The 16890-nt window shown below is 37.3% G+C and overlaps 1 protein-coding gene across 1 annotated transcript in view; it reads right to left on the minus strand.

Annotated features, from left to right (window-relative positions):
* The window catches only part of EML6 (EMAP like 6), a 358600-nt gene that overhangs the window by 43263 nt on the left and 298447 nt on the right, over positions 1–16890 (minus strand). Inside the window, exons 26-27 of the mRNA XM_049784798.1 lie at positions 5261–5462; positions 5046–5172 (exon numbers count right to left, since the gene is read on the minus strand). Coding sequence (XP_049640755.1) covers positions 5046–5172; positions 5261–5462 — 329 coding nt within the window. The remainder of the gene's footprint in view (positions 1–5045; positions 5173–5260; positions 5463–16890) is intronic.

Consider the following 16890-nt stretch of genomic DNA (forward strand, 5'->3'; position numbering starts at 1 on the left):
ACCATATCTCAACCTGGTCAGCTCCATAAGACTCACTTTATTCTTGAAAGAGATATACACTTAACCATGAAAAAATGGGTACACTGGTCATGCAAATGAATGCTGACTATCTGGGGTCAAGTCACCACTTTGCAGAAGCCATGACTGCTGCATTCACCACCCACTATTGCTACTTTGCCCCTGGCTCTGCTTCACCACTCCTGTATGGTATGGTACCCTGCACAGATACCAATATGACCAAAATTCCAGTATCCAGCCAGTATTTATCACCAGGACATTTTTGGAGTGAGGGCACTCTCTCTGCATCTTCTCATACTTCTGGAGGACCTAACAGCTAAAAACATGCCTCACAAAAGTCTTTGTTATTGGCAATAGTGCTAAGAATTTCTGGAGCACTCCATTTTTATTTTTACTTTATTTTTATTTAATACTTTATCACCATCGGAATACGTCAATTTGTAGCTAAAGTCACCTAACATCCAAAAACAAAAGAAGTAACAGAATGGTCAGTTAGCAACATGGGCTTACTAAGCCTTCTGACAATGACAATGACCTCATTGGAGATACAATAATTTTCACAAATTTGTCGCTGTGCTTCATTTTTCCTTTTTTCTTCTATTCCTCTTTTTGATTTCTTTTTAAAAAATATAAATTTTTATTTAAGCACCATGATTACAAGCATGTTTGTAGTTGGGTTTCAGTTATAAACAGAATACCCCCCCTTCACCAGTGCCACCCCTTCCCACCACCAATGACCCCATCCCCTGCCCCTGCCTGTATTCGCGACAGGCATTCTCTCTCTCTCTCTCTCTCTCTCTCTCTCTCTCTCTCTCTCTCTCTTTAATTTTTTTTATAGCTTTATGGCTTTTTGGCTCACACCCATTGATACTCAAGGGTTACTCCGGGCTATGCACACAGAAATCACTCCTGGCTTGGGGGAATGCTGGGGGATCAAACTGTGGTCCATCCTAGGCTAGCACTTGCAAGGCAGACACCTTACCTCTAGCGCCACCGCTCTGGCCCCACTTCTCTCATTCTTTAACATTGTCAAGCTAGTTGTTAGTGTAGTTATTTCCCTAATAGAGTTCACCACTCTTGTGGTAAGCTTCTAATTCTGAGCCAGTCCTTCTAGTCCTTCCAGCCCTAACTCTATTGTCTCTAGGCCTTTCTTTTTTTAATTTCTTTTTTAAGTTAGTTTGTTCCCACTTACCTGGAACAAATGTATTACCATGTCTGGGATACATGCTCTTTAAATAAAGTAAATAAAAAATACAAATGGCCAAAAGTTACATGGAAAAATGCCCCACATCCTTAATCATCAGGGAGACACAAATCAAGACAAAAATGAGATATCATCTCACACACAGAGACTGATCATCAAGAAACACATCACACATAAAGAAATAATCACTGCTGGCATGGATGCAGGGAGAAAGGGATTCTCATTAACTCCTATAGGGAATATAGGTTGGTTCAGCCTTTTTGAAAAAACAAGATGGACATTTCTCAAAAACTAGAAATTCAATGACAGTATGACCTAGTAACAATATTCCTGGGAATATACCGTAGGGGCCCCAAAACACAAAGTAAAAATGGCCTCTGCACTCCTATTTTATTCCTCCTCCACTGTAGCATTATTTTTTAAATATTTTTTTAAACTTTACTTATTGATTGATTGGTTTTTGGGTCACACATGGCAATGCTCAGGGGTTACTCTTGGCTCTGCACTCAGAAATCACTCTTGGCAGGCTGGGGACCATACTAGATGCCGGGAATTGAACTGGTTCCCTCCCGGGTTGACCACATGCAAAGCAAATGCCCTACTGCTGTGCTATTTCTCTGGCCCCTCACTGCAGCACTATTTGAAATGCTAGACTCTGGACATAATCCAAGTGCCTGAGAACAGATGAGTGAATAAGGAAATTGTGATACATTTACACAATGGAATACTATGCACCAATTAGGAAAAAATAAAGTCATAAAATTTTCTAATACATAGATGGATATGGGAATGAGTCAGGGGGAGATAGAATGATTGCACTCATTTGTGGTATAATATATTACAATATATACTCAATCACTCAATAGAGATGAGGTCCATGAGAACTACTCCAAGGTAGGAAGGTTGCCATAGAGAGAGGGAGAGTCAAGTTAGGGCAGAGTGGGAACCACTATGATAATGGCAGTTGGAAATGATCCCTTTGGACAAGAACTGAGTGCTAAAGGGAGGTAAAATGATACACATGACACCCTTCATTAATAATATTGCAAACTACCATGTGAAGAAGAGTAGGAAATGAGCACTGGTGAAGGGTAGGATTTTGGACGCTGTGTGACTGGAACTCAATCATGAACAACTTTAAAAAAATGTCTGAAGTGAAGACATTGAAAATCAATAAATCGGTGGGATGTAAACTGTCACTGTCACAGCATACAAAACTTCAAATCAATCTTAAAATAAAATATGAGTCAAATTAGAAACTGTCTCACATTTCATGAGTCAATACCCTTGCTTAAAAATGATTGACATATAATAGGAAGCTGTTTTTAAAGCAGTGTTCTCAATGTGACAGGTGCTGCACTCATCTCATAGTTTCTAATACGGAAAAGGAGTTAACCTGAAGGCAAAACTGTCTGAGACTCTGGTGAGAGGCAAAATGTGTCCTTGCAGGAATCAGGTTCTGAACTTATATCTCTTGTGGTCCTCAACTAATTACCTTCCACTAGCCTTATAGTATATGTCTGAGCCCAGTTGTTTGAAAAGGCACAACAGTGTTTGCAGGCTAGCTTCATGTATACATAGGAGGAAACACTGAAGAGAAGCCAAAGAGAGTGTCTGTCTCTGCAGCCAGCAGGGTTTGACCATTTTCTGGTGGTATTTCAGCATCCCTCAAAGCTGGGTGCTCTTTGCCCCTATGTAGCAGATATCTGAGATAAACTTTACCCACAAAATTTCTTTCTGCTTTTCTCTCCATGCTTTGCACGCTGGACTCCAGAGAGTCCACTGAGTACTCCAGATGAAGACTCTAGGGTGCTTTCTGCCTGGATTATTATTAGGAATTCACCTGTTAATATTTTTACTCTTTCATTGCATGTTTTCACATTCTCCAAATGAAATGCCTGCCACTATATCTCATAGCTAGGAAGCATTTTTCCTCTTTTGTATATAAAAATGTCAATCCCAGGAAAGAAAATATATGACAAGTTCTCAATTTGATGTGAAGTAAATAAGCTAACTTCAAACTTCTGAAGTCTAAGCTTAAAAATTCATGGGATCTTCTTTACCTTTCCTTATCTCACTTCATCATACACTGAACAGGCATAACATTTTTATAGACCTTACCCAAAGAAACATCAAGACCAAGAGAGGTTTCAAGAAACTCCCATTTAGGCTGGATACAACTAGTATGTCTAATAATTAGGGATTTGGTTAGATTTCTATATTTCTACATAACTGGATTATGAAAATCATCCAGAAACAACTTTGTGATAATAGCTCAGTAACTCATTTCACAATAATGAAAGAGTGGAAAGGTTGGGTAAATTTTTACAAAAGAGTATTTAATTTGGGCCTAGTGTCTTTTTAGAGTAAATTATTTATGAAAAGTATGCAATTATGTACATATTGTTCTATTTTAGAATTAGATCATTTAAGAAGATTTAGACTTTTGTGACCACTGAAAAAACAGGCTGCAAATAAAGAATCATTTACAGTGTACTACAAAAAAAATCTCTACACTATGCATGCATGTGTGTTCATAGAGATAGAACCCAAAGTCTGTACATGTGAAGCATATAGCTCTACCACAGAGCTATATTCTTTAATGCTCTATCACTTTATATTTTTACAAGCGAAAAGGTAACTTGACTTCATAGTAATATTTAATGAAGATGTGAGGAAAGAATCAGAGCTTTCTCACATCAGATTCAGTCTTTTAGCCATTTATCAAGTTATTTATTTTAAGTCCACCCCCAGTGGTGCTCATGGCTTACTCCTGGTGCTGTACTCAGGGATCATATATCACTCAGGGGACCAAGTGTGGTGTGAGGGGTCAACCTTGGCTTGGTGATGTAAGGTAAGCACCCTAACTGTTGCTCCTCAGGTCTATCGAGCTTATTTTAACATAAAATACTAAATCAAAGCATGGAAAGTTCTTTCCTGAATAAGAGGTGATAAATGAGATATTGGACAGAAAGCCACAGCAAAAAACAATTTGAATTTAATCAAGAGTGGAGCCAGGGTACTAGTGAGCACTGAAACCACATCAAAGTGAAGAGAGCACAGATAATTACTAACACATCTTTGAGATCTTTATTATTTTCTTCACATTAGAGTATTTATGCAATGTTTATTTAATATGGCAAATTAAGTAATTACTATTCTGAGCCTGATTTTTTTTTTAAAAATGCCAAGGTGTTCAAAAATTTCTCTATTAATACTTTCAACAGAACATCAGAAAGGCCTAGAATAATGTCAGAAACCATGTTTTTCTACAAAAAAAAAGAACACTCAAGAGCTGATTTTCTTAGACCTGGAATCACCAAACATATCTGAATATACTTGGGCAGGTGATAACACAGGAATAGACCCACTGAGGGATGTTGCATAATATGTAAGGACTCCAAAGAAATGGAAGAGAACTTTTCATAACTCACAGATACTCTTTCATACCTCTCAAAGCCTGCCCACAATCCCATCCTTTTCTAATTAGCAGCTCTCTTGTCACTGATTACTCTTAGTACTGGTTCTGAGCTTTTCTGATGTTCTTTATGTGCAAGGGAAAGACTCGTCCAAGCAAATATCCTGTTTGTTCAAGTTATAGTCCATAACCAATTTCCCAATGTCTGACCTACCCTTTGCTAGATAATATGGGCTGTGAGCGATTCTCCCCACTGGCAGTCTGTTTACAGGTTAAGACTCTGGGTACAAACACACAAGATTAGCATCAAGTAATTGTCAGGGCAATGAAACTGGCACTCTGGTTGAAATCAGCATCTCATCATCATCAGGTACAAATATGCAGACAAACCCGGAGACATCATACCTTTCTTCCACAGACACTTCTTTCAGCTGCTGGTGTGGCTTGGTGCCTTCCATTTCCCTGATGCTGACAGCATAGATCTTGGTGGTGTAATCAATGGCCTTTTCTCGAGCAACATCACTGTCATAGCCTCAAACAACAAAGGGGGAAGCAGAGTGGTTTGCAGGGACACATGAGGGGAAGGATGTGGTGCAAGGAGCTTGCACTTTGGGGCTCACCTCCGTCTTCTTCGGCATCCGTGTCCGACTCCTCGCTGTCCACCAATTTGCTCTCTTGGGTCCCTACAAACTCCCTTGTCCATATCATGAGGGCCGTGTCAGCACCCCCAACTGTGAGCAGCACAGAATCGTTGTGCAGCCACCTCACATTGGTAACATGTGCACTGTGTCCCACGTACTTCTTGAATCTTGCATGCTGACCCTGCAAAGCCAGACATCAGCCATGACCTCTCATCCATCCTGCTACTATATTGTCACAGTGCTCTCTTGGATGGCTTCTCCAAAAAGAACACTTGTGAACCATTCATTTAAGCTGCCATTTCTCTACACTTCTCTAGATGATTAGCTCTCTGAGGGCTAAAACTTGGTCTTGGTTTTCTTTTATCCCTAAAACACTACCTTGTTCATCAGAGGTTATCTGTAGTTTGTAAGGAAATGCTAGATGATAGAACCTATTCCCAGAAGCCCACAGAATCACAGAACACTTGTTTCTGTTTCTGCAAATATCCAATGTGCTTTTTCCACAGGTCTCCTGAGTGAATTTCTGATTATGAATATGGCTGATATTTGCAAACAGAAGTGTCCTGACAGTCCTTCCCTACAGGGACTTTTGGCCATAGCCCAGGGCATGAGAGAAGTGAAAGGAATTGTTTTTAGTCCTGAGGATTCAACTTGTATTCAAAATATATATAGCAATTTTTTACCAAGAACAGTAGAAACAATTTCTATCACTAAATGTACTCTACTAATTGATATAAAAACCAGGTAAGCTCCCTTTAAGTGATCAATTAAATAAAGGGGATCCACTTTATTAGTTAATGCACAATCCAAACCACTGTCATTTTACCTCCAGGTGGAAAAAGATAAAGGGGTTGGGCAGGGGGAAGAATAGAATCTTGGTTCAATGAAGTGCCAACAAGCAGTGGCAAGCTTCTATTTTTCTCTGGCACCAGAAACCAGCTTCTATTTTTGACTCCTTGAGCCAGTGACTAGCAAAAGCAGTTCCAGCAGGAGCCATTTAAAAAGGGAGAGTTCTGTCCTCTCAGCAACTCCCAGGGAATACCTTACGCAATACTTCTGGCTTTGTGTACTTTCTGAGATCCCAAGAGGGCCTGGCGCTCCAAATGAAACTTTATGCAATAACTGGCTAAAGGTTTTCAGAAGGCTTTGGACTAGCATGCAGGGGAACATGAAACTGGCACAGAAGCAGGACAGGAGGAGAGTTCTTGTCAAGATCCCGCTCTACTGGTTGATTCCAGTGGAAATGTCTACTCAGTTTAGTGGTTCAGTCTAAAAAGATTTGGAAAGCCAACAAGCAAATAGCATTTCCAGAAACAATTTATATATGAATAAGCAGGACAAAAAAGGATTGGCCAGGGGAACTTGTGCATAACCTGGCAAGATCCAGAAGAAAGGAAACAGGTTGTCATTGTGACTGTGGCCAGGTACCCTGCTAGAACAGAAAACCAGTCTTTATACCAGCTGATTCTAGAAAAGAGCTTGAGAAATGTCTCTTTATACTGTCCCTTACATGAGGGACACAAGGGTTCTAGATAGAACACAGGGATTCTAGAGGAAAAACATCAAAAGGAAAAGTTTGCAGGGGTAGATATTCTAAGGGGATCAGAATTAGGTTGCAGGGGGAAAGAAAGTGGCATAGAGGGTAAAGGGAAACAATTCAGTATCATTCGCTGAAATTGTCAAACAAAGCTGAGATTCTTCCAACAGAAAGTGGTAAAGATTCTTAGGATAGGAGATAAGATCACTGCTCCATGGAACAGTAAAGGAAATTGAGTTACTTGAAAGTTCCAGGAAGCAAGCAGTTTTGTTTTGTTTTGTTTTGTTTTTTTTGAGGAAGGGATGTTTGGTGAGTCATTGTGCTATATTACACATTTAAGTTACATACATCAGGATTCTGTAACACAACTCTTGTATTCTGCTGAGTCATAGAAGAATGGAGAATGCGAATATGTCTCAAGAACCCTGGTTTCTATTTTTCACAGAAAAACTTCTGAGATGGAAATCTGGCTCCTCACATTTCTATGTGATGGAAGCAAAAAAGAAAGGTTTCACACAGTCACAACAATTTGGTTTCTGAGTCTCTAACAATTTACATAGGAACTAGGGTCTGGATGGTCCAGTGGCAAAAGTGCCTGCTTACAAGAATAAGGCTACCACTTCAATCCCTGGCACAGTCACATGTCTAAATCTGGTCCAAATAGTGCAGCTGTTTGGAACATTTGGTGTGCCAGAGTGTACGATCTCTGGCACACTGAAGTCAGGTGTCTTTGAGCACCACTAAAATGTTGATTTGTTGGCAAATACTACAACTAAAAAGCATGGAAGCTCCATGGTTATTTATGTGACTTCAGCCAGCATGTGAATGAGCATCATAACTGAACTGTGTGATCCTCAGCACTATAACCAGAATGTGTTTCAGCCCCCCACATTTAAGTATGCCAGTTCTGGCAAACATGTGTGCTACAATTGAAAGTGTATGATGGCCTACCCCTCCCTGAGCACTAAAGTTGAGTGGGAGTACACAATCTGATCACAATCCTGGTCAATGTAACCTTAACAATCACAGGACAAACAAAGAAGGCAAGGGGAAATTTCCATATAAAATTCTTCCTATTCCCCTATTCTTAGAGGGAAACTTGAGAACACACAAGTAGAGTTCACAAATGCAAATGACTACCTTCTTCCTATGGTAGTCAAAGGTACAAATCTTCCATTATAAAATAAATAGGTAGTAGAGGTGGCAAATGTAACCTAGTACTGTAGTAAATACCATGGTATGGCATTCCTGGATGCTGTTAATGAGAAAACATCCTAAAATTTCTCATAATCACTAATTATCAGGGAAATACAAATCAAAGGACAAGGAGTTATTAAGGGCCCAAGAACTCTATTCTGAAGACACTTGCACTTTTATGTTCATTATAGCTCTATTCAGCAGAGGAAAATAAGTCTGGAAACATACATTAGATAAATATGAAAAATGGAATACTATAGTTAGTTTCAAGGGAAAAATAAATGCAACTTGCTGTTATATGGATGCACCTGGAGAGTAGGATGCTAAAGTGAAGTTAGTCAGAGGGAGAGGGACAGATGCAGCATAATCTCTCTCATATGAGGAATATAAAGAATCATAGTATAGGAGTAACAAATACGTAAAGGCAACAGAAACTGAGAACTAGTCTTCAGTAGGAAGCTTTACCACATAGATTGTGGGAGGGAAGGGGCACTGGGATAATAGTGGAGGGAATCTAAAATTTTGGTACATGTTTTGGTACTGAAATATTTTACATATGAAACTGTATTAATAACAGTTAAAAAAACCACAGTGCCTAAAATAAAATTTAAATGAAAAACATTAGATAAGGGGCCCGGAGAGATAGCACAGCGGTGTTTGCCTTGCAAGCAGCCGATCTAGGACCAAAGGTAGTTGGTTCGAATCCCGGTGTCCCATATGGTCCCCTGTGCCTGCCAGGAGCTATTTCTGAGCAGACAGCCAGGAGTAACCCCTGAGCAACGCTGGGTGTGGCCCAAAAACAAAAAAAAAATATTAGATAAATTAAAAAAAAAAAACAGAAAGTTAGAGTATATATACATAATAGAACACTACTCAGCAATCAGAAATGGTGAAATCTTCACTTTCTGCAACTTGAACTGAAGTTATACTAAGTGATTTATTTCTTTTCAAAAAGAAAAGAGAAATGCAAGATGATCTCACTTATTTGTGGAATATAAAGAAACAAAGCAAGAATTCCCCAATGGAAAGGACATGGATATTTGGTCATCAAAACTATGATCTGAGGATGCTGGGGGAATGGGAGGGAAAGAATAATCTGGAGGAAAGAAGCTGATGACCATTACACACTGTGCTTGATGTCATGGTACAGCAATAACTAAGTATAAAACAACAAAAGAGAGAGTGGTGGGAAAGTCTTATGGTGGTGAAAGGTGCAGTAATTATACATCAAACACAGTTATATCTATCCATGATACCTAAATTCCAATAAAAACTTTCAAATTGTAAATGGGTTTGGTTACTGGTTTGCAAATCATTTTAAAATTATTAAACTATTTCTTCAATCAAATATTATATAACAGAACTTAATAAAAATAAATTATTTTTAAAGACAAATACTTTACAAGTGGGCAAGAAAAAAACAAAAAAGTACTCTGCATCAACAGTCATTATGAAAATTAAAATGAAAAAATGCAAAGAAACCCTCAGGATAGTTACATTTTATGTCAGACTACACCAAATGTTGACTATTAGAACTTATTTTTGAGAAAGGGGATGCAAAATGATACAATTATGTTGGGAAAAGCTTCCTCTAAAAGTTAAGCATACATCCAAAACAACACAAAAAATGCACTCTGATATTTTCATTTATGAAAAAGAAAACATGCTCACAAATACTTCTCAAGAATGCTCATTGCAGCTTTATAATAGCCAAATACTGGAAAAACATGTGCCTATGGAGAGCTGTATGAATGTACAAACTCTACTATATCCATACAGTGGAATTCCAATAGGCCATTGAAAGGAATAGACTATCATTACACAGTAACATTATGAACAAATCTCAGAAACACTTTTAAGTGAAAGAAGCCAGATATAAAACAGAAACTGTTATTATATTTATACAAAATTCTGGAACATATAAAAGTAATCTATGATGAAAAATAATGGAATGATTTTTTTTTCACCAGGGGGTGGAATGACTGTCGTCATTCCATTGAAAACTTCACAGGGAAGTGATAATATTCTCTGTTTTTGATAAGTGCTTGGAATATATATACATTTATTTATATTTATATATATAAATTGTGTGAAGTTGTTAATGTTCATCAAAATGAGCCTTAAATTTTGTCATTTCAAATGCAGTATAAAATATAAACAGATGTTAAATTCTAGTTAATAATGTGCATGCTAAAAATTTAGGAGCAAATATCTGTGTTCACGATTCACTTTTGAATTATAGAATCTAGATGGTGAGTTTCTAACAGCTCACTGTTAACATTTTTAATCTTTTTTGTTTATTTGTTTCTGGGCCATACCTAGCAATGCTAAGAAGTACTGGCTCTGTCTTCAGAAATCACTCCTGGCAGTGCTCCATGGATCATCATATGAGATGCCAGGGTCTGCTGTGTGCAAGGTAAGAACCCTACCCTATCACTCCAGTCCCAACATTTTTTATCTTATATATTCTTGGAATTCTTCACAATATTAAAAAAATTCATACACTGAAGCTCAATATATAAAAACAAAAAACAAGTAACTATGACTGAAACAGAAGAGGAATCTATAATCCCTTTAATCAGTATAAAACCCTTTCTTGGGGTTACACCTAAGAGAGCTCCCTAGAACAAACTGAGGAACACATTAAGAAATTATTGCAATGGACCACCCAGTTGGTCAGGCTGGACATGTGAATAATAAACTCCCCAGAACAAAGATGAATCTAGCATAGTAAGTTGAATCAAGCTCCACAATAATACTAGGGAAATTTGTGATATCTAAATATATACTAAAATCTTAGTTTTATTTTTAAAAAATTCTTTAATTAAAGAGCTACCACAATCTTCATATACTAAAACCAAATCACTAACTTATTTGCTTATCCTGTTATTTTGTGAAGGGAGATCAATCTGAACAAAACTCCAGATATGCTGGTATTAGGGCTGACATCTCCAGGATTCTTTTGGAGTGAGTGTGCCTTTCCAACCCCAATCCTGTTGCTGCCTTCTCATTCTTTCAGAAGCCCTGGCAGCTGAAGTCATGCTTCATAAAAGCTGTGGTATCAGCAATAGTGCTTGGAATTCCTCGACCTTGTAGCCATGAATTTTTTTAAATACTAAAAACACACCAATTTAGACACCAACATGTATCTGAATCCACCTAGTATTCAGAAGCAAAAGATTTAACAAAATGATCAACTAGCAACAAGTTTACTAAACCTTCTGACGATAAGTTAATGCCCTCATTGTGATATCAAATAATTTTCACAAATTTTCTTGTTGCTACTCTTTTTTCCCTTCTTCTTTTTCTTTCTTTCTTTCTTTCTTCTTTTTTCTTTGTTAATAATTTTGTTCCCAAGTATCTGTTAACAAATATATTATGATCAACCATGTCAATTCTATGATACATGCTCTTTAAATAAAGTAATTTATATTAAAAAAGAGTCACAGTGAAGAAAATTGCTACATGGATCATTGGAGAAAAACCACTAAGTGGCTTTGGAATATATTATAGTTAATGAAGGAAACACTGGGCACAATAAAAATAGTAGCTTGGGGTTCATAAAACAAAATGAACTTTAGTCATCAATGAAGATTTATCTACAACAAAATAAAAATTTTATGACTACTTGAAAAACTATCCCCCAGTCCTGTCTTAGCTTGGAATGTTGGATCAGGGAGTGTTTTAATTCAGCAACCAGTTACTCCTTTTTAGAAACTCAGCTGGGCCGGAGAGATAGCATGGAGGTAGTATGTTTGCCTTGCATTTAGAAGAACGGTGGTTCGAATTCCAGCATCCTATATGGTCCCCCGAGCCTGCTAAGAGTGATTTCTGAGCATAGAGTCAGGAGTAACCCCTGAGTGCTGCTGAGTGTGACCCAAAACACAAAACAAAACAAATGTTAGCTTATAAAATACAACTAAAATTATTTGACTAGAGATTAATAAAAAGGAAATAAAGAAATAAAGAGAAAGGCATATAAAGAAACTCAATGAGTTTTAGGGATTTTAAATGAACAAATGGCAGAAGGAGGATCAAGAAACCTAGGATGAATACAAAAGTTTGACCTGGATAACTTTATATGAGTATAGAAATGCTGTGGTAAAAAAAAACCTACAAGAAATAAAAAATAATAATAATATAATAATAATAATAGTATATATGCAGGGTTAGAGGAGAAAGAGGTCAAGAATACATTTTAGGTTTGATGTTAATATGAAAGGGAAACAGATATGCCTCTTCTCTATCAAAGAGATTGCTTTTCAAACCAGAAAGAAAAAAGCAGAGGTTATTTCTTTGAATACAAGTGCCTTAAAATGTAGCCCCAGAAGCGTTAGTATATTTGAGTGCTAACATTAAGCACAGAAGGTTCCTGTTTTTAAAAGGGAAAACAGGCAGACTCTGGCAAATATTGATTCATGAGTTGATGCAATTCCTGGAAAATTCAAAAGTGAATTATTATACAGAAGGTCAATAAGCAGTGCTCCACATTGCTCTGTGGACACACACATCCCCTAGTCAATGATCCACAGCACAATATGCAGAAAACTACAAAACACTGCTTAAAGAAATAAAAAAAGTACACAAGAAAATGTAGACACATATCCTGTTCATGGATTGGGAGGATCAACATCCTTAAAATGCAATACTTCCAAAGCATTGTACAGTTTTAATGCTATTTCCCTAAGGATACCTATGACATTCTTCAAAGAAATGGATCAAACACTCCTAAAATTTATTTGAAACAATAAACACCCACAAATAGCTAAAGCAACTGTTAGGTAAAAGAAGATGGGAAGCATCACTTTCTCCAACTATAAATTGTACTACAAAGCAATAGTCACTAAAACAGCATGGTATTAAAATAAAGACAGACCCTCAGATCAATGGAACAAACTTGAGTATTCAGAGAATGTCCCTCAGATATACAACCAATTGATCTTTGATAAAGAGGCAAGAAATGCAAAATGGAGCAAGGAAAGCTTCTTCAACAAGTGTTGTTGGGACAGCTGGTCAACCACATGCAAAAAAGTAGACTTGGACCTCCATCTAACACCATGCACAAAGGTCAAATCCAAAAGGATTAAAGACCTTGATATCAAGCATGGAACCATAAGATATATTGAAGAACACATATGTAAAACAGTCCATGACATTGAGACTAAAGGCATCTTCAAGTGGAAACAGAGATTAACAAATGGGACACTGAGAAGCTTCTGCACCTCAAAGGAAATAGTGACTACAGTATAAAGGCTACCCACAGAATGGGAGAAACTATTCACTCAATTTCCATCAAATAAGGGACTAATATCTAAGGTATACAAAGTATTGACAGAACTTAATAAGAAAAAATTCTAACCTCATCAATAAATGGGGAGAAGAAAATGAACAGATATTTCCTCAAAGAAGAAATACAAATGGACAAACTATTCACTCAATTTCCATCAAATAAGGGACTAATATCTAAGGTATACAAGGTATTGACAGAACTTAATAAGAAAAAAATCTAACCTCATCAATAAATGGGGAGAAGAAAATGAACAGACAAAAGGCACATAAAAACGTTCCACATCACATCAGGGAGATGCAAATAAAAACAACAATGAGGTACCATCTCACACCACAGAGACTGGCACATGTCACAAAGAGAAAGAACAATCAGTGCTGGTGGGGATGTGGGGAGAAAAGAACTCTCAGTCATTGCTGGTTGGAATGCTATCTTCTCTATTCTTTCTGAAAAACAATATGGAGATTCCTCAAAAAACTGAAAATTGAGCTCCCATATGATCCCGCTATACCACTCCTAGGGACATATCCTAGGAACACAAAAACACAATACAAAAATGCCTTCTGCACACCTATATTCATCACAGTGCTATTTACAGTAGCCAGAATCTGGAAAAAATTAGATGACTGACAACAGATGAGTGGCTAAAGAAACTGTGGTACATATACACAATGGAATACTATGCAGTCACTAGGAAAAATAAAGTCATAAAATTTTCCTATACATTAATAGACATGAAAACTATTATGCTGAGTGAAACAAGGCAGAGGAAGAAAGATAGACACAGAATAGTCTCACTCATCTGTGGGATTTAAAAAAAATAAAAGACAGTATTGTAATAATACCCAGAGACAAAAGAGATGAGGCTAGAAGGACCAGCCCACAATATGAAGTTAACTACAAAGAGTGGTGAGTGCAGTTAGAATAATAACTACACTAACAGCTATAATGACAATGGTAGTGAATGAGAGAAATAGAATGCCTGTCTTGAACACAGGTAGAAGGTGGTGGAGGAGGGACATGGGGGGCATTGGTGGTGGGAAAATTGCACTGATGAAAGTGGGCATTTTTTTTAAATAATTGAAACCCAACTACAAACATGTTTATAATCATGGTGCTTAAATAAAGATATTATAAATAAATAAGAAGGTCAATAAGCAATAAGAAAGGAAGTAATTATTACAAAGCAGGACCAAGAATTTACTGTGAATTAATCATTTTTTATTTTATTGGTTGGTTTATTAGAGATTATGTATATCATATATACGATCATATTGCTCTTAGATATTTCCATGTCTTGAATGATGGGTTGAACTGGAGGCAGACATTTGAGCTAAAATAAAGGTATAGTCCATAGATTTAAAGGCCTATTGCTATTTAAGGAAAAGTAACTACAGGTCTGCATTAATAAATAGAATTTCAATTTGAGTAGGTGCTTCTGGTGATGGTAGTTGGTTGTGCTAATCTATTCCCATTTTCCTTTTCATGATATTGGATAAAAAATAAATACCTCAGAAAATTATTTAAAAGATGCTGAAGTTTATGACAATACAGTTTGATTTAAAATATCAATCTTACTTGGCACATATATAAAGTTCTGTATTCAGAGTTTAGATTAGGGACCAGCCAGCAGTGCTCCAGCAGCTGCTCCGCCATTACGAGGACTGGGACAGGCATGCTTGGAGGTGAGCCATGCTGTCTGACAGGTAGAAAGGAAGGGGGAAATTGGCCAGTCCCAACCGACAGCGCTCTAGCAAGTCGGAGGTGAACCATCCTGCTGTCTGACAGGTAAAGGGGAGGGGGAAATTGACACAGGTCCGGACCTCCGCCACACCTTCTAACAGGTGAAGGGAGAGGGGAAACCGTGCTGTGGATGGGCAGGTAAAGTGAGGGAGAAGACTTGAGGGAGGGGCCAAACCTCAGCCACACACAGCCACCACAGTCACCTAGAGCTGCACTCCAGAGAAGGGACCTACCCCCAACCCACAGGTGACAAAGGAGGGCTAAAATCTGAAGGCAGTACATTCCAAGCCAAAACACCAAATACAAAGAAATATGGGTAAACTAAGAAAGATGCTAACAACGGGGGATATGGAGAGAAATTCTAGCAAGTTTCCAAGTCTGTCAAAACACATGGGCCCAATAGATGAGGACCTAAAAGTGGTCATGCAAGCCATGGCCAAAGAAATCAAAGAATCACTAGCCAGCAAGTTCAAGAAATTCATAGATGAACAAATCAACCAACTCAAAGAAGAACTTTTACAGAACGTGAGAGAATCCATACAAATAAAATTAAAGAAAATAAAGAAAAAGAAAACAAAAAACATCTTAGCAAGCCATAATAGCAGAATTATACAATTGGAGAATCACATAGAAGATCTTGAAGAAAAACTACAAACCAAAATGGCAAAGAAACCAATAAGAAATAAAAGATAAAATACTGGAAGAAAAAGTTAGTTATTTAATGAACAAAGACAAAAAATAATCTACAGATTGTAGGAATACCAGAAGAGGAGGAAATAGAAAAAGGGGAAGAACAAGTGATCAGGGAAATAATAGCAGAAAACTTTCCCATCCTCTGGAAAGAGGCTCTAGTGCAAATCCAGGAGGTGAAAAGAGTCTCTAATAAAACAGACCCTAATAAACCAACACCAAGGCATATAGCAATCCAAATGGCAAAAAACAAAGAGAAAGATGAACTCCTTAAAGCAATAAGGGAGAAAAAATACCTCAAGTACAAAGGAAGGAACATAAGAATCAAACCAGATCTCTGATTTAAAATAATTCAAGCAAGAAGACAGTGGAATGACATATTTAAATGACTGAATAAAAGAAACTTCCAAGCTAGAGTCCACTACCTGGAAAAACTCTCATTTATATGGGAGAGGACTAAAAACATTCTCAGACAAAAAAGAACTCACATTATTTGTGCAAACAAAATAATTCTAAATGATCTACTCAGAGATGAATTACACAGTTCAAACCCCCCGATTGTAACAACCACCCTATATAATACAACTGCATAACAGCACTCTCTGTCAATAATCTCCTAAAATGTCAATGGACTAAACTCTCCCATTAAATGACACAGAGTAAAGAGTTGGATTAGAAAACAAAAACCGGATTTCTGATGTCTGCAAAAAACACACCTACAAGTACAGGATAGACACAGGCTTAGAATAAAAGGATGGAAATCAATTATTCAAGCCAATGGAAAAAAGAAAGCTGGGACAGCCATTCTTTTATCAGACCAAATTGCATTCAACCTCAAGAAAGTGATCAAAAACAAAGAGGGTCACTACTTGCTGATCAGGGGAACACTGGACCAAGAAGTACTAACTCTGGTCAATATTTATACACCAAATGTAGAGCCAGAAAAATATGTAAGGCATTTGTTCACAAACCTGGAGAAACATATGGAAGGAAATGTGATAGTAGTAGTAGATCTCAATACTCCAGAGTTTAGATTAGATTATCTGTGTAAGTACAGGATGGGGAAAACCTTACATTTTCGGGAATATAATCTAAGATTTAGTTCTGCAGCATGGCAAAGAGATTGTTTTCAGATTTGATTTGATACAAAACAAG

The sequence above is a fragment of the Suncus etruscus genome, chromosome 12, assembly GCF_024139225.1.
Source record: "Suncus etruscus isolate mSunEtr1 chromosome 12, mSunEtr1.pri.cur, whole genome shotgun sequence".
In the NCBI taxonomy this organism is placed as follows: Eukaryota; Metazoa; Chordata; class Mammalia; order Eulipotyphla; family Soricidae; genus Suncus; species Suncus etruscus.